General features: G+C 32.0%; 1 protein-coding gene across 1 annotated transcript in view; it reads right to left on the bottom strand.

The window, feature by feature from the left end:
- Positions 1–645: 645 nt before the first annotated feature.
- Positions 646–25533, bottom strand: part of LOC114337350 (DENN domain-containing protein 5B) — an 83804-nt gene continuing 58916 nt past the window's right edge. Inside the window, exons 17-19 of the mRNA XM_028287758.2 lie at positions 22862–23041; positions 20792–20987; positions 646–19553 (exon numbers count right to left, since the gene is read on the bottom strand). Of these exons, the coding sequence (XP_028143559.1) occupies positions 19355–19553; positions 20792–20987; positions 22862–23041 (575 nt within the window). The 3' untranslated portion in view covers positions 646–19354. The remainder of the gene's footprint in view (positions 19554–20791; positions 20988–22861; positions 23042–25533) is intronic.

The following is a 25533-nucleotide window of genomic DNA, read 5'->3' as shown; positions in this document are numbered from 1 at the left end:
AATAGAACAAGCCCGAGCTACTTTTGTAAACATAAGAAACGTATTTTGCGGCCACAGTCTTAGTGTTGACCTTCGCATTCGAATGACATTGCTATATTTTTTCAGTGCTACTGTATGCAATGGAAGCGTGGACTCTACGTGAGGCTATGCTTAAACGCTTGGAAATCTTTGATATATAGGTTAACAGACGACTAAGAATAGCTGGATCTACAGAGTTAAAACTGAGTAAATCCTTATATGGCTGAACCAAACAACACAACTGGTCAATATAATAAAGAGACGCAAGCATCATTGTTTAAAGATTAAATTGCTAGTTATATAATCTTTAAATCAGTCTTCTAAAGGTACGTATCCATACAAGGGTGAACCCAGCTCCGTGTAGCAGCTCAAATGGATACGGCATGCGCTCCCCTATATATAAACCCCAAACCGGTTGAATCGAAGACGGTGAGCGGCTATCACCGACGTATCCAGTATGTGGAGCGGGATTCACCCTTGTATGGACACGTACCTTAATAACTAGTTCCTTTCTCCGCAGAAAATTTGCTGGAGGGTTCGATTTTTGGTTTCTGTATTTTCTCCTATCAAATATTGTGTGGGGATTGCTTTAATATGAACAAAAAGGTGTAATAAAAGGTATAAAAATGACAAGAATAAACTTTATTGTTCTATTCCTCTATCACATCTTTAATTCAAACAGTAAACAGGGAGTATTCATCCATTTTAATAATATTCTAGGTACTACATACAGCTTTTAAATATATAGATCTATCATTTACAAAAGTCTATGTTGTCTGTAAGATTTTCCGATAAATCTGATGTAGTGTACATTTATTTCATAAACAGTTATTTTAGAAACATTTTTGATACGATAAAAACATTTTCAAATATCTTAACAATTATGAACACTTTTAAAACACCCAGAGTTATTTTTCATGCGAGTAAAACATTGAAAACTACATGAGTTATTAGTAATAATTACCACATAGGTATTCAAACGTAACATTTTTTAACTGCATCTACAGGATGCTTCAAAAAAAGGTAACATCATCTCTAGGATAGGTAAAAAACTGAAAGATAATTGGGGTTTCCTTAACCCCTTAACGTGCACGCTCGAGTTAACTCGAGCGCGCCAAACTGCACACTCGAGATAATTCGAGCGGCATTGTACTTTATGCTCCTATAATTTTTCACACTCGAATGCAATCGAGAATTGAAAATAATGTGAAAACAAAAAAAAACAATCATTTTATTGCTATTTATCATTTACATGGGATTTTAAGCTATAATGCTATAACTCTTACTTATTCAAATATAAAATATAATCCTTTTTGTACTGATCAGTTACGACTTATCCCTTCTTTGTGAGACGCTTTCTGACAAAATTTGCGTATTCATATTCTGATTGGTTCATTTTTCAATATATTTATCACGCTCCTGCGCAGTAAAGAAATACGTTTCAACAAAATAATGATCGTCCATCGCATCGTCCTTCCGATTATTCCAACAAAAATTGTAATCGTCCAGTGACAGTTTCGTGACGATTATTTCAGTAATCGGATAAATGCAAGTACTAGTTGGGCTGACCTGCCCGCTAGGATAGCTTTTAACATTAAAAATAAATTGATTTTTTGGGCTGGTCTTTTTCAAAAATATTGTGCAATAAGGGGTTACCAAAAAATCTTTGTAACGCCACCCATTTTCAAGATCCAGGGCGTTGAAGAAAAAAAATTACACATTTTTACTATTTTGCCGAAACTACTGGCAACATGGTAATGAAATTTGGTGGTTTTAAGACGTAGTTATTGTGAATTCTTGGACATATATTAAGAATTATATAAATATATTGACCATTGGCGCGCATACGGGTAATGGTCTGAATTTTTGGAGAAAAAAAAAATAGTACGCCACCGCACCGAGATATTTCATATTAAAATCATTCTTAAATTCCACGTTCAATTTTTGACAAAAAATCTATCTTCCCTTCTTTATATGACGAGCCGTTTTAAAAAATAAATAAAATATCTTAAGCCTTATAAAGTATTCGAAATAAGTTTCTATCCATCAGAGAGAAACTTACAACGAATACTTTCGAAGCGTTAAGGGGATAAATGCAAAATCTTGGTCCAATGCTATTTAAATGCATTCATTATTTTCGAACCCTGAGAAAACTAATAGGTATTTTTGAAAAATTTAAACGCAGAAGATATTTTATTTTTTGAATGAAAACGGCGCGTCGAATGAAAAAAAGGGAAGATATATTTTTGTCGCAAAAATTAAACGAGGAATTCAAAAATGATTTTTAATTTGAAATATCTCGGTGGTGTACTTTATATTACACGTACCTACTTTATATTTAACCACCTCTTAAAACCCACCATATTTCATTACAATGTTGCCAGTAGTTTCAACAAAATCCTAAAAAATGTGTAAATTTTTTTTCTTCAACTCCCTGTATCTTGAAAACGGATGGCGTTACAAAAATTTTTTACTAAGCAAACCCCAATTATATTTCAGTGTTTTACCTATCATGAAGACGCTGTTACCTATCCTGAGTACCTGGTGCCCAGAGTTACTGCTAAGACACGTCATGTTCTAAGTTTCGAGGATTTCCGGCATTCCAGAGGCCTTCACCTATGTCATAATCGTAATCAGCAACCTCGAAAACCCCCGAGTGCTCCCTTTGCATCCATTTAGTGTGCAGAAGGTGTACCAGAAGATGACGTGCATAGCAGTCACGGTTCGCGCTAGGTGCCCTGTGGGTTGGTTCTGATGTCATATTCGTGTTAACAATCTCAAAAACTTTCCGAGTAATCTGTTTGCATCAATTCAATGCCGAAAACCATCGAAACTCCAGAAGATTACGTGCCTCAGCAGTGACCCTGAACACCAGGTGCTTCGGGTGTCGGTTTTGACGACGTTTCATGTTTAGCTACCCTAAAAACCCCCGAGTAACAAAACCTGACCCTCAATATACTGATTTTGACACGTTTATGCACTTTTGGCTGCATCTTGTGTACCTTCTAAAACATACAGGAAGAACAGCACAAAGAAGAGATCTATATCCTCTCAAAATCCCTCTTTTGAAGAAACCCAACAGGTCTTAAATAAGCTGAAAAATCACAAAGCGCCGGGTACGGACGAGGTACCAGCAGAATTTCTGAAATATGGGAAGACGCACTACATCGCCAAATCCACCAGTTAATAAGGTATATATGGTTAGAAGAAAAGATACCAGCAAGATGAAAGGAAAACATCATAGTGCCCATCCACACAAAAGGGTACAAAACAAAATGCGCGAATTATAGAGTAATTTCACTCATAAACACGGTGTATAAAAACCTCTCAATCATCATGCTTAGTAGACTAACCCCTTATGCTGAAAATGTCCTAGGAGAATATCAAGCCGGTTTTAGGGCAAACAGATCAACAATAGATCAACTATTCACGCTGAGGCAGCTTCTAGAAAAGGGCTTGGAGTATAACAGACCCATACACAATCCCTTCACAGACTTTCGACAGGCATATGATAGTATAGAAAGAAGCCAAATAAGGAATGCCATGGCGAAGTTCTCAATACCAAATAAACTAATTCGGATGACCAAAGTCTGTATGCAGGGTGGAATAGCTAAAGTACGTGTAAATAATAAACTGTCTGGCAGCTTTGAAATCAACAATGGACTCAAACAGGGTGATGCGTTACCTCCACTACTTTTAAACCGTGTATTAGAGAAAGCCATGAGGTCGACCGAAAAAAACAAACAGAATTGCTATCGGTTCAAGGTTCCCTATTACTAGCATATGCAGATGACATTGATCTCGTTGGAGACTTCATCCTATCCATAAAAGACATGTTCAACAAGGTGGAAGGAGCAACAAGTGAAGCAGAGCTGAAGATTAATGAAAAGAAGACGAAATATATGTGTATAAATACAACGACACGTAGAGACAGGATTGTCCAAGAAATTAATACAGAGCGACTAAGATGGGCAGGACACGTGCACATACTTCATAACGAGAGGCTTGTAAGACTGGTATGGGAGGAGATTCTTACAGGTAAAAGACCACTCGGACGTCCCAGAATGCGATGGAGAGATAACATCCAAGCAGATCTCCGATAAATGAACATTCCATTTGACCCTAGGTTGATGGAAGACTGAACAAATTGGAAAAAGGGTTTTAGCGCTACGTGATTATGATGATTATGCATTTTCACCCATTTTCTATTGTAGATTTTTTCCCTGGCGTTATCCCGAACACAATGCAAAAAGTTGCAAGTCGATAGGTGCTGTATAACAATCGATTTATTTTTTCCTAAATGCTCCGGTCTATACTTCTAAAAACGAAAGTTTTCAATATTTTAATTATAACATGAATGCTGACTTAAATATGGGCCTATTAATGAGTAATGTAAATACTCCCGCATTTCCAAACACACCATTATATCTACCTAAAAATATATACAGTATATCCCAATGAATACAATAAAAATATAGTTTGGCAAGAATAAGGACATTATCACAACATAAATTGTACTAAAACGTATTTTCAAAGAAATGATAATATCACAAATGAGAATCATAGTTAAGGTTTAATATTAAACTTAAATAAAAATCTTGATGAATCAAGAATCTCAAAACAAAACAAGAATTGCATCATATATCACGAAACTCCAAAGGAGCTCAATATAATAAGTTGTTTTAGGTTATTATTTACTTTTTAAGCTCAAACCTCCCACCTATCATTTTTCCGTCATACAGCACTGTATTCAAATAAATGCTGGCCTTTCACTCTTGCTATTTTCTATGTAAAATCTAGTAAATTGGGTCTACAAATTCACTGCGAATAAAAAGAGATCTTAATAGCAAGAGTAAAGGCTACAGCACACAACAAGACAACGGAGGACAATAACCACATAATTTTGATCCGCCAACAGTTTGGATGGAAAAATAGTTGGGTAGACGAACTAATTCGTCTGACTATGAACACTATCGATCGATATATTATCAGTATACGCTCTGAGCTTCGCTGGTGTCGCTAACTAGCGGATTACTAATGCAACTTTCGCCGGAAATTTTTAAATTTATTATTTAATTTTTATCGCGTAATATTTACAACTCAAAAAAGTAATTAAATTGTAATCGATTTTTTTAAGATTTTGCTAATCATTTTGAGGTTCTATTTATGAAATATTAATTTCTTACTTCGGATACTTTCACAATTATCGTGTAGATGGCGCTTAGATTAATTTATAATTACATATTACGAAATATTAAAAAAATTTTAATTCAGTATTTAAAACGTAAGTATATTTAAGGTAAAAATATACACCACAGCTTTGACCAACTAATATTTTTTCCTATTAATATTTTTAATTTCAATGTTTTAAATTAATCACTTTTACATATATGTCAAATTTCCAGAAAAAGTTCACTGACTTGTCACTACTGGCGCTCACGAACCTTAAATATCCCTTCTACGTATGAACTCACAGCGTATATTGCACATACAAAGGTGAACATATTCGTAAACTACCCAATCCCAAGTCCATTTTTGACAACTTGTCTACACTGATCTTTTTGTCCTAACTTTCTACAGAATTCTCTGTTAATTCATGTTAACGAGAGTTACATGAATATATAAAAAAGAGTATTACTTAAAAAGAAGGTAATATGACCCGCGCATACGGATCATATTACCCGTATGCACGCCAATGGTGAATATAAAATTCTTAATTGTATATCGAAAAATGCGCAATAAGCGCCTCTTAAAACCAACCAAATATATCAACCAGTTTTAGAGCAATAAATAAATCGTCAGTTTGTAAGAAAAATTTCAACACTCCGTATCTCGGAAACGAAGCATTTGCGGACATAAGTTTATAAAGCAAATTGTCATTTCTGTTTCATGTAGAATTACCCTTTAAAGTTTGTCGCACACCCTGTATTGATGAAAAACATGGCTAATTGTTACATTTTTTTTACGATAATAATGAAATGATGTCATTCTAGTTCTAGTAACTTTTAAATGTCCAACCATACAGCAAACTCCCTATGCATAGATTCTGATATAATCTAGTGACTTTTAGTGAATTATCAGTTAACAAAATATTGCAGTATTGCCAGTGCATTTCTCGCATCTTTTTGTTATGGTTCTTTTCATGAGCATTTTTCAGTGCGTCACAAATGATAGAAAAAAAGGTTAGTCCGTGATAAATACACATTTATGACATTTATTCTAACATGACAGTTTAGTTAAATCTGACAGTTGTCACATTTTATTTGCAATTTGGTAAAAAAAGAAATCAAAATTTTGTTTATTGCATTTATAAAATGGTATTTTCTTTGATTTGTATAGTCTTATAAATTGTACAGATTAAATTTTTTTTATATAGAATAATATAATATTATTTAATGTTATATTATTAGCGCCATCTATTGACAACTAGATTAAATGTTATAAATGTCACCGACGAAATGTAATCAGCGACGTGCATTTTTTTCTGTCACATACAATTTAATGCGTTAGAGAGAAATCGAAAAACTGTGACGCACTGAAAAATGCTCATGAAAAGAACCATATTGTGTTTGTGTGAATTGGAGGTTAGGTCGTGTTGGTTATTTACTTTGTCATTTCAATTTTTATTTTTAAGGTGGTGCGTTAATTTCTTTGAGTAGTGTATACGCTATGAGCTCGTAGGTAGAGGGGATAATTAAAAATTCGCGAGCGCCAGTAGTGACGAGTCTGTAAGCTTTTACTGGAAATTTGACATAAATGTCAAAGTAATTAATTTAAAACATTGAAATTAAAAACATTAATAGGAAATAATATTAGTTGGTCAAAGCTGTGGTGTATATTATATTTTTACCTTAAATATACTTACGTTTTAAATACTGAATTTAAGTTTTTTTAATAATTCGTAATATGTAATTATAAAATAATCTAAGCGCCATCTACACGATAATTGTGAAAGTATCCGAAGTAAGAAATTAATATTTCATTAATAGAACGTTAAAATGATTAGCAAAATCTTTAAAAAATCGATTACAATTTTATTACTTTTTTGCGTTGTAAATATTAAGCGATAACAATTAAATAATAAATTTAAAAATTACCGGTGAAAGTTGCATTAGTAATCCGCTAGGAGCGACACCAGCGAAGCTCAGAGCGTATAACTATTTGTGTATCCAAGAACCTTCAAAAGTTATTAACAAAATATTATCAGACATGAGACAGCTTTATTTATAATGAGTATAATTACTTACATCTAATTGTTACTGGTTATCTGATATTATATTCATTGGGCAAACTGTATACGTCAAATATCAAATGATTTTCATGCAAAAATAAAATAAACTTCATTCAGATTATATACAAAAAATCACAATATATAAATTGAACATCGACTATATACAAAAATAAATATCACTTCTACGGTAAATATCATTGGTAACTAACTCAAAAGCTAAAGAGACTAGAAATTTTAACAAAAAATCTATGTAACAAACAAACTTGTTCAACATTTCTGACTGCTCTCTACTTTTCCTAATATTTATCATAACTAACATTTCCTTTGAAGTTAACAGTACTAAAAAACGAACTTAGCATATTGGTTTATGATGAGGTGAAAAAATATCATCAATTTAGTTAAAGAAAATCAAATGATTACAGAATCAATAGAGAAAGGATACAATTCCGAAAAGGGCTGATATGCATTTTATAATCTTTTGTTGTAATAATATATTCTAAGAATAAAGGCAGTTTTTGTTTTTTTTTTATTCAGAGTTGGACCATATAGCTATTTCAGCATCCCATGCATCTTCAGTGAAGCTATGAAGTCACAACTCTGAAACAAATAACAACAACCTTGCCTATTTAAGGGAAACCATCGCGATACAATAAACCACCTTTTGAGACGCAATCTAGCGACATATCTCGCAATACGAGGAAAACAACGAAAAGCCCTAGATACAAAGTTTACTACTTTTTAAACAATTAGAATAATTGAAATAAAAATATAATAAACAATATTTTAATCTAAGACTTTTCGTTAATAAACTGCTTTCTGGCTGCATCCTGTATCTCTGGCTTTTACAATATATAAGCACAAGAGACGACGAAAATATGAGAAAGCAAATAGAGGACACTTTGGCCACGCATTTACCTTCTCGTCGTCTAGGAAAAGGACCGAAAGACAGTTTCTAAATACTCAAATCTGAGTAAAGATGAAAAGAAATATATTCTAACTATAACCACGGAAAAAGAAACTGGTGGTGTGTTCAGCATACTTTCCGGGTTATAAAGCTCTAGGGTCACCAAGCATTATAAGCGATATAGTTGTGTATTGTCTAAGTCTAAAGGATTACAGCTCATTATAGGATGTGATGCAGACGCACACCATATGGGACAGCATAAACATTAACGCAAGGGGTGAGTCTATTTTGAATTCCATCTTATCTGAAGGTTTAATTATATCCAATATAGGAAACAAACCAACTTTTGTCACTAGAGCAAGTATAGGAATGTTGGAATTAACACTCTGCATAAGCAAGGTTATACGGATATAATAACAAAACAAAAATTAACATAATGATATAATAACAAGTTGGCATGTGTCTGATGAACTCTCATGTTCGGTTCACAGCTTAGATTATTGAAAACCCCGAGATGTAACATCGTTCATTGCGCAGCGTGCCAAATTCTATTTTATCCCTACCTAAGCTATTCCACCAATTGGAGTCGACATTAGCTTCGTATCGTGACAAGAACCGCCGATAATGTTCGAAGCTCCAAATTCCAATGCCGCTTTGTTTACATTCGACACCAGGGTGGCATTATGGCAGATTGTTTGTAATTGTAAAAAGTACCGAGTTATGTACTTATTTTAACAATGTATTGCTTTGTTTATTTTTTTTTTAAATATATGCTCAAGATGTAGTCTGTTAGTTGTTGATTCTAAATATGTTTTATATTAATGCAATGTAATATAACTTAAAAAAAATATTACACAAAAATATACAAAATAAATACAAAAAAACTTTTTTTTGTGGTTGATTAGATCAATGGGGGGTTATAACAATAATCCAACTGCTAAACAGTTTAAGGCAGCTTATAAAAAAATGTTAAAACATTTAGAACTAAGAGATAGTTTTAGAGGAAATTGTATTCCTTTAGAAATGATTATAGGTCTGGATCCCGCGTATGAAAAAAGTTGATTAATAGCAAGCTAAAAATTTGTTAATAGCTTAAGGGTGTCTAGTCGGACAAACTTTGATATATGGGAACACTGGAACAGGGGAAGTTTTAATTGTGGAACAGGTTAAAAATTTGGAACGGTCAGACCACGAAAACGGCACATGTATTTTGTCCGACAGAACAGACTTAAACTCTCCGAACAGAGATTAAACTCTCATGCAAAAATCAGACTGCTATTAATGACAGGAATTATGACAGATGATAAATAGCAGTCTGATTTTTGCATGAGAGCTTAATCTCTATTCGGAGAGTTTAGGTCTATTCTGTCGGGCAAAATAAATGTGCCATTTTCGTGGTCTGACCGTTCCAAATTTTTAACCTGTTCCACAATTAAAACTGCCCCTGTTCCAGTGTTCCTATATATCAAAGTTTATCCGACTAGACACCCTTAAGCTATTAACAAATTTTCAGCTTGCTATTAATCAACTTTTTTTCATACGCGGGATCCAGACCTATTACAGTTATGGCTCCTGAAAAAAAAAAAATAATAAGTCTTATGGCAGAGAACGAATTGTTGAAGACAAATGTGTTGATGATAACGATGACATATCCAATACAAATTTTATATCACTTCAATTAAGGAACTTATAATTTATACATTACAAGAGAGAAGTTATTATATACATTTCAGGATATGTCATTTATAAAATATCGAGAATTTTGAAATGTGAAGATTGTGTAAACGCACTTATACGAGACCGAGCAGACTTGTTGACATCATTCATCAACCAAAGAGGTACATTAAATTTAACTTATCCATCCAAAGATGTTGTTATTATTTGCTCTACTGCCGAAAAAGTGCTACAGTGCCACATAAACGTTAATAAACGTATTAATGTTAATATTGTTAATATCCAAATAATAAAAGAATTAACAGAACAATTATTATTTAAGAACTTAAGCAACCATTGCAAACATTATTCCTTTTTAGAGTCACATTATTCCAGTTTAATAAAATTAATAATTTTCACCAACATTAACGTCCGAATTCATCATTATAATAAAACAGTTATAAATACTATTAAAATTAAAATAATTATTCATAATAAAATGACATTATTGTCTGGACAATGAATAGTTATTTTTCTACAACCACTATTCAAAGTGCACTTTTCTGCACGGTTTTATGTTAGCAAACTTGATATTTTCTCACAGTATAAGATATTTGATATTAGTGTGCAGAAAAGTGACGTTTCTGTGCCGCAAAGTGACGTTTCTGTGCTGCAAAGTTCTTTTCTGCACAGTTGACTACCTCATTCTGAGTAACGTTATATTCTGTTTACATCAGTGGACTACCGCATTCTGAGTAACGTTATATTCTGTTTACATCCGTGGTTAAACTTTAGACAAATATATAACCTATAAGACAATTATTATATTTAACTATAGCATATAAACTAAATTATGGATGTTACAACTGTTTTATTTTACAATTTTATTCTTATTAAACATTTTATAATTATCAAATAACCAATAAGGATTTAGCAACCTGTGCAAGAGACGTCGAATGAAGTAGGTTTTGTGTAAATCCGTGACTGCATAAATATACAATGTAATGTCAATAATGTGTAATAATTGTTTAAATTTAAACAAATTAAGGCAGTGCATTAATCTTTTAACTGATTTCTGTGCAATTTATTTAGGTATAAGGAATTTAAATTGATTAGTAGGTATTAATTAAATACAGTTTAAAATTTATCACATAGGTACCTATTATAATTAATCGTCGTTTGGAAATTGTGATTTTTATTTTTAGGAAAAACTGTGCTTGTAGAAAAAGTATAGTGTGAAACACGTTTTGTCGAACGACGCGAAGCGGGAGTTCGGCAAGCAGTCGAGTGCGGAAAAGAGACTTTCTGCAAGAGTTAGGAACAACATTTTTTCTAAGAGTCTTTAAAAAATTACCAAATCTTAATCAATTAATTTAATTAATATGAAAATACATACACAAATTAATTCTTTGACAAGGTTGTCAAAACCAAACTTTCAATATAATTAATTAGCATGACGACGATCTTGGTTTCCATGACGATGATTCAAAACGACTGTTATTGTCTACCGATTTGACTTTCGAATATTATGTCAAAATAATTTTATTTCATCGAATTGTCGCGTTAATTTCATTAAAACAGGAACACAATAAGATATATTTGAAATAAATTAGTAAATAATATCTAAATATTAGTTTATTGCATGTATTATAATTACTTTAAGGCCATATTAACATATCTAAATTAACACGCGTGCGGAAAAGTAAAAATCGCGTGCGGAAAAGTAACACGCGTGCGGAAAAGTGAAACTTTCTAAACTAAAATGCGTGCGCGAAAGTAGACATTTTTGCACGCTCGTAAAAAAAATATTTTTTAGTTTTTGATCATTGATTATTTTTATTGTAAAACCGTTGACTGATAAATATACTGGAAGATACGAAACTAAATGAGCGTTTATGTACGACACCAGTGGTTTTAGAAATAGATGGCGTTAGCAGCTTTCTAGGTGCGAGATTGAATTTACCTGAGACAACGATGAGACGTATTCAGGTAGCTTTGGTTATCGGAATTTGGGGTCGGTCGGGTCGATCGGATTAAAATAAAAATTATTTAATTCTTTTGATGCATTTAAATTTGAGTTCTCATTCAACGATAACAATGGCAATCTTTAAAATAATTATTGGAGTGTACCTGTACCTATGTATGACTTTCTAAACTCGTTTTTAAATTAGCAAGAATAATTTTGTAGTTGTAATTTGTCTTCTAATTTGAATTCTTGAAACAAATCATTAAATATTCTAAAGTTTATTTAATAATTTTATATAATATATATGTATAATAATATAATTTATTTAATAAAAAATTTATTTAACGAGAAAAATACTCACTCGGTGATTTTAGATATTGTACATTTCTTATTTGCCTCATAATCTCGATAAAAAAATAGGTAGTTATTTTCGTTAATTACAGTCTCTTCTGATAATTGTATATTTTGTTTGGAGATATTGCAAACGTATTTACTTAAATGAAATTGACTTAGTAACCCGCTCGGCCACTTTAAACTCTTCGAGAGCAAAATGGTAAGGACTCATGAATGGTTGCAATCGCGATTTCCAACAATTTCTTCCAAGTTTTTTCGTGCCGTTGATATTTTCCGAGTTAGGGGGAAAATAGAGACTAAGTATAATTATTGAATTATTTATTATTAACTTTACTTCTTAAAGGTGCCGTGTATTTCTGCGTAGACGTCCACCGTGCATTGTATTGTCAGGTGAGATATTAGATAGTCACGATTACATTATTCTATTAAGAGTAATTTCATTAATATCATTTGGCGAATATATTAACCAGCCATGACATCTTTTTCTAGACCTCTCTTACCCTCTATATTTCCTTTGAGTTCCAGTTGCCGACAAGTATATCGTTCTCCTCGCAATATGTCCCTAAATATGTCCATGATATTTTAATTACATACAAGAGAACAAGCCAAACGTAACACTTTAGCGTATTGTACAGTAGAAAAAATGAAAGAATACCCATGAACGAACATAAAAAACACGCTGTATTTTCCTGTCACCGTGTCACACAAAAAATTGGCCAGCACAGGTACATGTAATAATTATTATTACATGTACTTGCGCTGGGCAATTTTCTTTGCGACATGATGACAGGAAAATACAGCGTGTTTTATATGTTCGTTCATGGGTATTCTTTCATTTTTCCGACGTATCTTAGGTTGAAACCCAAATTTCAGTGAACAGTCATAAGAGTTTGGACGTCGACATCCCATTGTTTATGAGAGATATTTTTCATTAAGTTGAGCGGAGTGAGTGTATATTGTCTTACCAAGATAGACGATTATCCAGTTTTATTCCCAAGAAGTTAATCAATTATGAATAATTTATTGTAAACTCTTTAGGAACTACTTATTAACTTTTGCTCTCAGAACGAATTTCGAATAAACAATACGTTCTTCAGACACAAAGATCAAGAAAAATATACATTCAAAAATACAAGAGCACACAGATCCGATATTGATTATATATTGACAAAGAGAAACATCCATCATTCTCAAGTACTAGACATTAAGATGTTTAAGTGCAGCTAATATCGGAAGTGATCACAACCTAGTACTTGGAAAAATCAGAATACATCTACACAAAAACAGGAAAAAATACCCTATTGAATGTGAGACAAGAATAAAGGTAAAACAGCTACAAGACTTGTCAACACGAGATTTATACCAGAGAAGGACTGCAAAAAGTACTGAACGAAAACTACATAACACCAGATGAAGACATAGAAGAAATTTGGAGGAAGATTAGAGATAATATCAAAATGGCAGCAACGGACGCATTTGGAGATCGTAAGATAAGTAATCATATACGAAAGAAAAGGAGAACACCCCATGGATCTGTGAAGAAATAAAAATAAAATGCCAAAAAAAAAGAAAATCTAGCTAGAATACAAATTCAAAAGAACGAGACAAACATATGTGAAGAATATAAAAGAGTTTGAAATGAGTTAAACTCAATAGTAAGAAGGAAGAAAGCAGAACATTGGTAAGCATTTTTAAAAGAGATGGAGCACGACTTATACGGGATGCAAAAGGAAATGTGGAAAATGATAAGAGGTCAAACAGCAGAGATGAAGGAATTGATAGTAGAAGTAAAACATATTGATACAAATACATGGACAACTTACCTCGAAAACCTGTATCAAACAGCTAATCATGAAGAACTGGAAAACCAGGATTAGAATCGGATGAGCAAACAGAAATTAAAGAGGAAGATAACGAACGCCTTAAAACAGATGAAAAATCGAAAAGCACCAGGGAAAGATGGAATAGCTAATGAACTTTTAAAATACGGAGGAGAGAGACTTCACAAAGAACTGAATATCCTGATAAGTAAAATAATAAATACAGGAAGAATTCCAGAAGAATGGAGTACCACTTAGATGATAGCGTTATTTAAGAAAAGTGATAGGGCAGACCCCAGTAATTATAGAGGGATTAATTTACGGAGCACTATACTGAAACTCCCCAACAAAAATACTGATGAAGAAAATAATGGCGTGCATAAATATATCGGTTGAACAACAAGGATTTAGAAGGGGAAGATCATAACGATGCAGTTTTTGTGATAAAACAAATAGCGGAGAAATCATTAGAGTATAACAAGCGAGGGTTTTTCTGTTTTATATACCTAGAGAAAGCGTTTGATAGAATACAATTAAAAGACGTGATACACCTACTACATGACAAAAATTTACCACTGGATATTATAAAACTGATAGAAAACCTTTATGTACGAAATAAAATAGAAATGAAGTCAATGGAATAATAACAGAATCCATATAGAAGCAAACACAGGAATCAAGCAAGGAGATTCACTAAGCCCTCTACTGTTAAACATAACGCTGGCTGCAATGATAAAACAAGTGAAGAAAAAAGAGGGTAAAAAATGGGCGATAAAGAGATAAAAATACTCTGTTACGCTGATGACACCGTGTAGCAGAGTGCGAAGACGACCTACAAAGATTACTGCACGAATTCAACATTAGCGCAAAAGAAATGAATATGAAAATATTAGCCCAAAAACAAAAAGCTTAGTAACATCCAAAGAACCAATAAGATGCCAATTGGACTTAGACAATAAAAGTAAATACCTGGGAATTAATCTATCAGCCGACAATAATATCGAAGAAGAGGTTAAAGACTAATAATTAAAGCCAGTAGAACGGCCGGATGCCTAAACGACACAATTTGGAAAAACAAATACCTTAGAGTGGAATCAAAGGACCGAATATATAAGTCATTTGACTGAATTTATTAGACCAGTTATGACTTACACTGCCGAAACAAGACCAGATGCAAGCAAAATACAAAGATGTCTGGATACCAACAAAATGAAGATTTTAAGAAGGATTGCTGGAAAAGGACTACGGGACAGGGTAAGAAGTGAGGAAATCAGATGCATATGTGGGGTAGACAATATAAATACCTGGGTAAAGAATAGAAAAGAAGAGTGGAATCAACACATAAGAAGGATGTCTGAATCAAGGATAATAAGAATAGCCAGGGACAAGTCACCGTTAGGCCGAAGAAGTATAGGATGCCCAAGGAAAAGATGGAATGACAATTTAGGGACAGAATGAAAGGCACCGTTGAAGAAAAACAGGCAGTACTGCCTATATAAAAGAAAAAGTAGAAGAAGAAATTCTTTAGGTAGATTTTTGGTAGTATAATGTGCTTCTTTGGAGTTTTACTGAAGATTATTGTTTTCGTTTTAGTGGGAGAAAATTCTAGGCCAATAGTGTTTGACCAATTCTCTAATTTCTAAATGACTAGTGGGTTAAGTGATTTAGCGATGTCATTGATTGCAATAACGAAAAGTGCAACGAGTAGACAATTGAGGAATGTCGTTTAATTGGATTTTTGAGTCTAAAAGGACGTTATCTATTCGAATAAGTTTCGTCTATATAGGAAATTACTAATAAATTTTATGTTTCCTGGAATTGACCAACTTAATAGAATTCTTATATCTAATCCCCAAATGGCACGCGTTATACAATATAATAAAAGATAGCCATAAGCCAAACATACTTCATCACATCCAAATTACCCATGAATTACAGATTCAATATCCACTAGGTTGTCTAATGTAGATGTGGACTTTCTAAATCCACTTTGTATAAGGCTAGGTAGCTATAATATCAATAAGTCTAATACTATCTAGTATCTATCAAGTGGATAAACTGATTCATTGTAGCAAGTTTTATTCCATTCAGTTTTTTGACTAAGCTAATACTTTTCGAGTTATTTGAGAGTGAATATGTTCGTTTTTTAACAAAAAAATACACGTTTTTAGACGGTTTTACGCAAATAACACAATAAGTAAGTATTTTATCGAAAAAGGTATTCAATAAAAATATACTTTATAAAAAATTAAAAAAAAATGTCTGTATAAAATCTTTATACTCAGTAGAAGCAGAGTTGTAGTCCTGCTTCTTAGAGCAGAAAGTAAGTTCTTATTCGTCAAATTCCAAATCGAATATTCCAACGTGAAATAACCAAAAAATAAAGCACATTTCTTTAAAAAAGCTTTGTTTTTGTTTTTAAAAAAGTTTCTAGCATTAAAGTAAGCACGTTACCCTGAAAATAAAGTTGGTCCTTTTTTGTAAAAGATAGTTTTAAAAAAGCTTGAAAATCACCCTCTAAAAGGGAACTTGCATAACATTTTTATTTCGAAAGAGATGCTATAAATTTGCTAACTCATCGCAACTTTTTTAGTGTTTAAAAAGCTTTGTTTTTGTTTTTAAAAATGTTTCTAGCATAAAGTAAGCACGTTACGCTGAAAATAAAGTTGGTCCTTTTTTGTAAAAATAGTTTTAAAAAAGCGTGAAAATCACCCTCTAAAAGGGAACTTGCATAAAATTTTTATTTCGAAAGAGATGCTATAAATTTGCTATAAATCACAACAGCACACGATTTAAAAAGAAAAAAAGTAGTTTGTGTTTTTCGTTTGGCCCCTCAAGACGAATAAAATCAAATTATTGTTACCGCTTCACAAGTGACTTTACTTATGTATTGTTTATAATACACATGATCTGTAAATTTCATCGTAAATTTAGTTTTACAGTATTTTTTTATTTTGAAAAAAATGCCTTTTTTTTTAAATAACTTGTGATACGAAATATCCCAATAAAGGTTTTGGTTTTCTGAATATTTTGTTTTTCTGTAATACAAAAATTGGTTAAGATATGGCTGTTCCGAATTTGCATATACTCGTGATTAGTGACTCATTGAAGCCCTTTTAACTACAGCCTTTCAAAAATAAGCACTATGAACCGATGAAACTTACAGATCCTCTATAATAAGCATACATACGTAAAGTAACTTATGAAGCGCTACTGATTAATTTCATTTGAGATGCTAATTAGGAGGTGATTTTTAGATATTTTTTACAAAAAAAAAGGATCAACTTTATTTTGTGCGCAACTTGTTTACTTCTGATACTAGAAACTCAAAAAAATAAAGCTTATTTTAAACTTTTTAAAAAATTTATGATGAGTTTTCCCCGAAAAGTTCTTAATTTTTTGGTTATTTCATGTAGAAATATTCAATTTTGAATTTGACAAATAATAAGAACCTACTTTTCATTATAGCTATAGTATATATACTGCTTTTACTGGGTCTACGACTTCATAATATGTCATATTTATATAAAACATTTTTTTCACTTTTTGATAAGCTGTATTTTTGCTATGAATGTTTTTTTGGTGAAATACTTCCTTTTTTAGTTATTTGCGAAAATCCGTCTAAAAACGTACCTACTATTTTTTGAGAAATGAATATATTCACTCGCAAATAACTCGAAAAGTATTTACTTGTGAGGTCAAGAGTAGTGAAAAAAACTCTATAGTCAATTTATATTTTCAACATTTTTGCAGAAACAAAAACAAAAAAAAATTAATACAGATTAATATGATAGTGACTGCTGCGTTAAAATTTTGAATACGGGCCACGTGAAATAACCGCGTGTTCTTGGCTAGTTCCTTGAGTAGGGAGAATTTTACACTTCCCTCTAAGGCTAGTTCCAACAAATTTAAGCTAGGCGCGCCACTATACGGGCAGGTTTTAAAGACAACAAAATAATGCATAGGGTTTCGTATCTTTCCGTATTTATCAATCAACGGTAAAACTTTATGTTATAAATATACGGTAGACAAAGTAGTTTTTAAATTTAGTTCAAGAAATATTACTGAATCTTCCATTCAAAAAAGGGTTTATACATCATCTTCAGCTATCTCTACTTTGGAGTACATCCTAATTACCAGGAAAAAATGTGTGATCTTACAATACTACCTCCCAGAAAACTGTACACGGCATATTTCAAACGTGTGCATATCCTACATTTAAATATTAATTTTAAATTTAAGATATCTTCTTGTTTTTTGTGATTAATCAATACGATTAATGTAATTAGTTAAATAAGTTTATATTAATGTGTGTTATATTCGAAACTAATTCAATAAATATTATTAATTATTCTGAATCCAACTCTGTTTCATTTATGTAGAAGCTCCCCACCCCAACGATTCTGTTTAGAAACAAGGCAACATTCGCACAGCTATCTAAATAGGTTCATGTTACATCTCGGGCTTCTTAAATCTATGGTTCACAGACATATACGATTTGACCTCAATTTATTGCCACCGGAAATTACATACAAATCCTAGAGATACAAACTGGGTAGGATATATAGAATCCGTCAGTATTAGTAACTCAATAACATCGAAGATTGATCATTTATGTTTTAAAATGACATACACATAAAATCAGTTTGGTGTTAATATTCAGAGTAAACTAAATGTTAAGACCTAATACTTACCATGTCAGGATAGTATCATGAGTTGTTCACCATGATTTACTATGGGATCCTAACAAGAGAATTTTACTGTCATCATTGTATGTAGTTGTCTTTTTGAAGACAAATCACATGCTATGATTTTTTTGACGGATATTCTTCAGTTAAATATGATTTCATGTAATCGAATGAAATATCTTCCAATAAAGTCGTTCCAGGAACGCAACTCAAAAATATTGACAATATCATTTTAAAGTCATCCACTTTAAAATGTATAATACAAGTATGTCTGAATTGTCAATATGAATGAGTCAGATAAAGTGAAATTATTAGAGAATTTTTACCAAGTAACAAAAAACAAGATTTGTTTTTATTAATGTTTTGTATTTGAGAACGATTTTTGAAGTGGAAATCTAAACGTCAAGTAAACTTATATTAAAGTAAAATTGTGGCTTATTCCCAACACAAATAGTAAATTGCATTAAGACAAGAAAATAACTTCAGAACATTATAGATAGTAAAAAATATTGCATATAAAATTAATTTAAAGACCCCTTCTTTCTTATTCCTTCCTCTTCTCATTCCGTTAAAAAAAATAAAAGCAATTATTAATGTTTTGGACAAAATTTTTCAACTAAATTGGTAAAATTTAATTTTAAATTATTTTTCCACGTCATCATCGAATAACTTAATATTAAGAGCTGTATTTGACATTCCAAAAAATTTTACCCAACTAACTTAAATGTGGGAAGACGGCGAAGATATGCCATCTGAAACTGTTTTCTCAAGAACCACATCAAGTTCATCCAACGGTAGTAATATCTGCCACAAAAACGTCAACAGACCTTTTTTCCGAAGAAATGAATTTTCTTCGTACATCTCTTGGGTTACCTTACATTTTGACATGGGCACTAACATTCGGTGCAAAAGATGCTCTCTGAAAAGAAACAATGTATTAATCTAAGCTTCTTGTTTAAAAATGTATTCTGCTTGTATAAACCTGTTATATTAACTGCGAGTCAAAAATACGGACCATGGAATGTATAAGGATGAGTGAAGTCTATGAGCTGACATTTTTTTTTGTCGATGTTTGAAGATCCTCATGAGACTACTAGAGTAACTGCTGGGTAAGGTCGTATAATCCTTACTGCAAAACAGACGTTGTTTTGTCAAGCTGGAGGGCAAAGTAAGTAGGTGGAGAGCTCAAAAGAACGGCCTCCCACAGGGAAGTGTTTTAAAACCAATGCTTTTCAATATATATACAAAAAGTATTAATTTTAATATGACCCTGGTTTGTTATTTGTTGGTAATCGTCTATTTTTGTAATTTTAGCTTATAGTACTGTTTTATAAACACAAACTCTCTACTGGGCATGAGGATGGGGCATACATTGTTAGTCCCGAAACCGCCTCCTATAACATCTAATAATAATAAAAAAATAAGATTTAATAAGAATAAAAATAAGATATAATAGATATAAGTATTGACCATTTTTCATAAATAGAGTATTTTTCATAAATTTATACAACACGTTGTATTGGAAGAAGGGGTGCTATCGAATGCCCAGCAATATCTACGGATTTGACACCTCTAGATTATTTTTTATGGGAATATTTAAAAAGCAAAGTGTGTGTACATAGGCCACAGACTATCCAAGAACTGAACTGACATTAAAGAAGAGATAGCACTAATTTCTGCGAAAATTAAAAAGTCTTAGATGAATTTTCATTAAGAATTGATTTCTGTTTCTAAAGACAAAGTTGTCATATTGAACACCATTTTTATTTTTTTCTTTAAGTGCTTTCTGTTAATAAACAATATCAATTACAAAATAAAAATGTTTTTTTCTAATTTCTGGATATTAATGGTCAATATTGGCCATTAATAGGTTATGCTGTATCAGCAATAAAAAACTGTAACAGAAGATTGTAAAAAATACCGGTGGTCCCATTTAAAAATACACATAGTATCCGTATATTTCTGAAACTGTACGTTTGGCAACATCGAAAAAATAAAATTTTAAATCGCTGGTCCATCTAATATACATTTTGTTACTATATCATACGGGATGTCACAGATATTATTGTGTTTCTATACTTTACGTATATTTGTATAACATAAATTATTATGTTCATTAATTTTCGTCAGGTATAAGGTTAAAGTATAAATTCTTACCTAACACTGAGACAAATAAACTGCTGAAATTTTCCATCTTTCCCAAGAGTCTTACTAGTCTGGTTTATTTCTTCAATAAGATGGCAGTAACACCTCCAAACGGCTACGGTTTCCTGATGATTTCTCTCCAAACTATGCGTCCGGTTCCCAGATACTTCTTCCAGTAATTCCATCTCAAACTGTTCTTTGACTCGTACTGAAATAATATTTTAAACTAATATGACAATTATTGGGTACCCCCGTTAAGGCAAAATTCCCAGAATTCATTTCTTTTAATTTTTTACGTTCTACACTCACCGGCACAAAATTCCGCCACCCAAAATTTTTGATTAAGTTTGACAATTTATAACTTTATTAAAGATTCTTGCATCACTTTGTAGGGATATGTATTGATATCGTTTGGTATTATTCCGGTAACAAAAAAATTTTGCTTGCATGGCAGTATACAGGGGTGAATGGAAGCATTGTATTTTTCCCTAACTTTAAAGAATTCTGTGGAAAAATGGAAGAGCTGATTTTGTTTCATAGTCCTGTCGTGGTCCTGTCATACTATCCCGGAGGCATCACTAAAATTTTGTTTTTTGAATTATCCGAATATCTCTTTTCTTGTAAGAGCTGTACCATTTTTTGTAAATAAAAACACTGATTGACTCATAAAATACAGGTTGGATTGATAAGATTAGAATGGCCCGCAAGCAGCCCAGATCTCAATCCTATTGAGCATTTATGGGATGAATTAAAAAAGTTATTCGCTGACATCCTAGGCCATCAGAAAATTTGGTACAGTTATGGCTCTCGTAGAGGAATATCGAGCTATTACCCAGGCAAGGATAACACATCTTTATTCGATGCCAAACAGCTTGCGAGCAGTCGTTGCTGCAAGAGGTAAACATACCCGCTATTGAATTGTTTTGTTTTGTTGTTAATTTTGTTTTGTTTTGTTAATTTTAGTGCGATTGATAATTTTAATGAAATAAACCTTCAAAGCAAGTTTTTATTTACAGCTCTTACAATAAAAGAGATATTCGGATAATTCAAAAAACAAAACCTTAGTGATACCTCCGCAATAACACAAAAGGAGTATGAAACAAAATCAGCCCTTCAATTTTTCCACAGAATTTTTTAAAGTTAGGAGAAATTACAACGCTTCCATTAACCCCCGTATAATTCCATCTAAGCAAGCATTTGTTGTTACCGGAATAATAACGAACGACACCAAAACATGTACCTACAAACTGATGCAAGAATCTTGAAAATCGGAGCACAAATAATAAAGTTATAGATTGTCAAACTTAATCAAAAATTTTGGGTGGCGGAATTTTGTGCCGGTGAGTGTATGTGATTAAAAAATACTCCCCTTCCCCCGCCAAAAACATAATTTTTTCGTTTTTATTTTGTTTTTTAGGTGGGGTGCAATCAATTTAAAAATTTCAAATAATTCACACGCACAATTGAGCCATTCAAAAACACGCCAATCTTGACTAAAAAAAGACCCGTAGGTTGAGTGTATGTAACCTCAAGATGCATTGTTTTTTTCGAAAAAAAAAAAGAGATGGATGCAGGTCAAATTTATTTTTTTGTGTATTTTATCAAAAACTATATTTCTAATTTTTTTCAGATTTTTTATTAAGTTGTGCCACCTTCAAAAACCCAAGAAACTGTTTTTTTGGGGATTTTTTTCCATTTTATAGACTTCAAAACAGATCAAATCAAGGATTTTTATAGGTTATATAATTTGAAGTAACTAATATAATCTGTAAAAAATCTTGATTTGATTTATTTTTAAGTCTATAAAATTCCCAAAGACCCCTAAAAAACCAATTTACAGTTTTTGGGTGTTTGAAGATACACACCTCACCCTGAAAACTTTGGAAACGAATTAGAAATATAGTTTTTGATAAAATACACAAAATAAAACCTGCAGCCATCTACAAAACAAAGTCACACGCTTTTTTTTCGAAAAAAAAGCATTTTGAGGTTATGTACACTCAACCCACGAGTCTACAAAAAATAGGGAGAGACGGCATTTTGCCTATCTTAACTGGGGGCACCTTTTATTGCACAACTTACCAAAGTAGTCCCAAAGATAATGTTTTCCCATAAAAAGTCTTGCAGATTTGAAACCAAGTAGAAAAACGTTTTCTAGACAGAAAACTAGGCCGTTGTCACTACAAAGAAGGGCTGTTAGCGTTGTATGCCGTTCTGATGTTCTTCTATGATGCCACTTGATGATTTTGTTTACACAGTCACCTACAAAATGCAAAATAACCATGTAGGAAAACCGGGTACTTATCATTATTATGACAAATTCCAGTTCCAATTACAGTTATAAAGGTGGCCGGACGAAAACGAAACAGATACATTATCAGGAACTGCGACATTTTTGAAAAACCCAGCCACACGTCCCAAATTTATTATCTCAAGACCCTGTCATATAAGAAAAAACGCTGGACGGAAGGGCCGCCCGAGAACTTTATCGTACCGATCTATTATCGTTATCGTACTAGATACTGGCATTCTATAAAAATAACAAAGTTACTCGTTATTTTGATATTTTAGAAACACCTTGTATACTTGAAAATATTTTATGGTTCTACGCATCATTAATTCCTGCATTTGAGAAAATGTTCGGGGACACACTATAGATTATTGCATAAATCAATAGAATATTAGTCATACTTTCATTTCAAATTAGTTCATTTTTCTGAGAAATTAATAGCATTGTTTATATAGGGATAGTTGGTCAGCCCAATAGGAAAATGTGTTTGATTCAAATTGAGACAGTCACCAGATGTCCCCACAATTTCTGTCAGGGTCGCAACGTCAAAATACATAGACACCAAGTTGGATACGATCCTATTCATAACACCCCAACTCGCATACATATTAAGAAAAATAAATATATATGGAAGAATATATTTTGAAATTGAATTAATGATGTCATGCTATTATACAGGATGTCCCGAAAAGATTGGTCATAAATTATACCACACATTCTCGGGTCAAAAATAGTTCGATTGAACCTAACTTACCTTAGTACAAATGTGCTCATAAAAAAAGTTACAGCCCTTTGAAGTTACAAAATGAAAATCGATTTTGTTCAATATATCGAAAACTATTAGAGATTTTTTATTGAAAATGGACATGTATCATTCTTATGGCAGGAACATCTTAAAACAAAATTATATTGAAATTTGTCCGCCACGTAAAAATTTTATGGGGGTTTTGTTCCCTTAAACCCTCCCAAACTTTTGTGTACGTTCCAATTAATTCATTATTGTGGTACCATTAGTTAAACACAACGTTTTTAAACCTTTTTTGCCTCCTAGTATTTTTTCGATATGCCAGTTTTTATCGAGTTGCGGCTTCTTTTTTAATATATTTACATAAAAATGTTATAGGGATTTTGTTCCTTTAATTCCCCCAAATGTTTGTGTACGTTCCAATTAAACTATTATTGTGGTACTATTAGTTAAACACAGTGTTTTTAAAACTTTTTTGCCTCTTAGTCTTTTTTTGATAAGTCACCTTTTATCGAGATGCGGCTTCTTTTTCAAAATACACCTAAAAATGTAAATTATAAAAATAAATTTTCAGATTATTAACAGGTCTTTAATCGTACTTAACCATATACAAATATGTGGTGGATTCGACAAATATTCAAAATATCTCGATAATCACTGACTTATCAAAAAAGTACTAAGAGACAAAAAAGTTTTAAAAACATTGTGTTTAACTAATGGTGCCACAATAATAATTTAATTGGAACGTACACAGAAGTTTGGGGGGTTGAAGGGAGCAAAACCCCCATAAAATTTTTATGGGGTGCACAAATTTCACTTTAATTTTTTTTTAAGATGTTGCTGCCATAATATTGGCTCATGTCCATTTTAAATAAAAAATCTCTAAGAGTTTTCGATATATGAAAAAAAATCGATTTTCATTTTGTAACTTCAAAGGGCTTTAACTTTTCTTGTGTGCACTATTGTATATAGGTAAGTGAGGTTCAATCAATCTATTTTTGACCCCAGAATCTGTGGTATAATTTATGACCAATCTTTTCGGGACACCCTGTATACAGGGTGTCTGCGTAACTTGGAACCATATGGGAAACTTTTTTAATATCAATTTTAGTCTAAATAGTCTAAAACCTAAGATGCAATCATCAGATATCAAGTTTTGTCAACAGTATACGAGGTATGTCAAAAAATATGAATTTCGCTCAAGAGCAAACTACCTTTATATTTCAAAATATCAAAAAATTTTATTGTGAAAAGTTATTTGCAATTAAAAACCATATTCAAAAATGCAATAACAGCCTTTTAACTGAAAAAAAAAATTCTGAAATTTTCCTAAATTACCGATTCCATTTTTACATCATTTTTATTTATTAGACATGTAATAACTCTTTTATTAATAATTTTAGGAAAAAAAGTTATTCTTCATAAAAATCTGTGCATGGTCTATACCTCAAGATGCAACCATCAGTTATCCAAGTTTGTTAATTTTATACGAGGTGTGCCAAATAATATGAATTTAGAAAGAATTCATATTATTTGACACACCTCGTATAAAATTAACAAACTTGGATAACTGATGATTGCATCTTGAGGTTTAGGCCATGCACAGATTTTTATGAAGAATAACTTTTTTTCGTAAAATTATTAATAAAAGAGTTATTACATGTCTAATAAATAAAAATGATGTTCGGAATCGGTAATTTAGGAAAATTTCATAATTTT

Source organism: Diabrotica virgifera, chromosome 5, assembly GCF_917563875.1.
Source record: "Diabrotica virgifera virgifera chromosome 5, PGI_DIABVI_V3a".
Classification (NCBI taxonomy): Eukaryota; Metazoa; Arthropoda; class Insecta; order Coleoptera; family Chrysomelidae; genus Diabrotica; species Diabrotica virgifera.
This window is presented reverse-complemented; position numbering and strand designations above follow the sequence as displayed.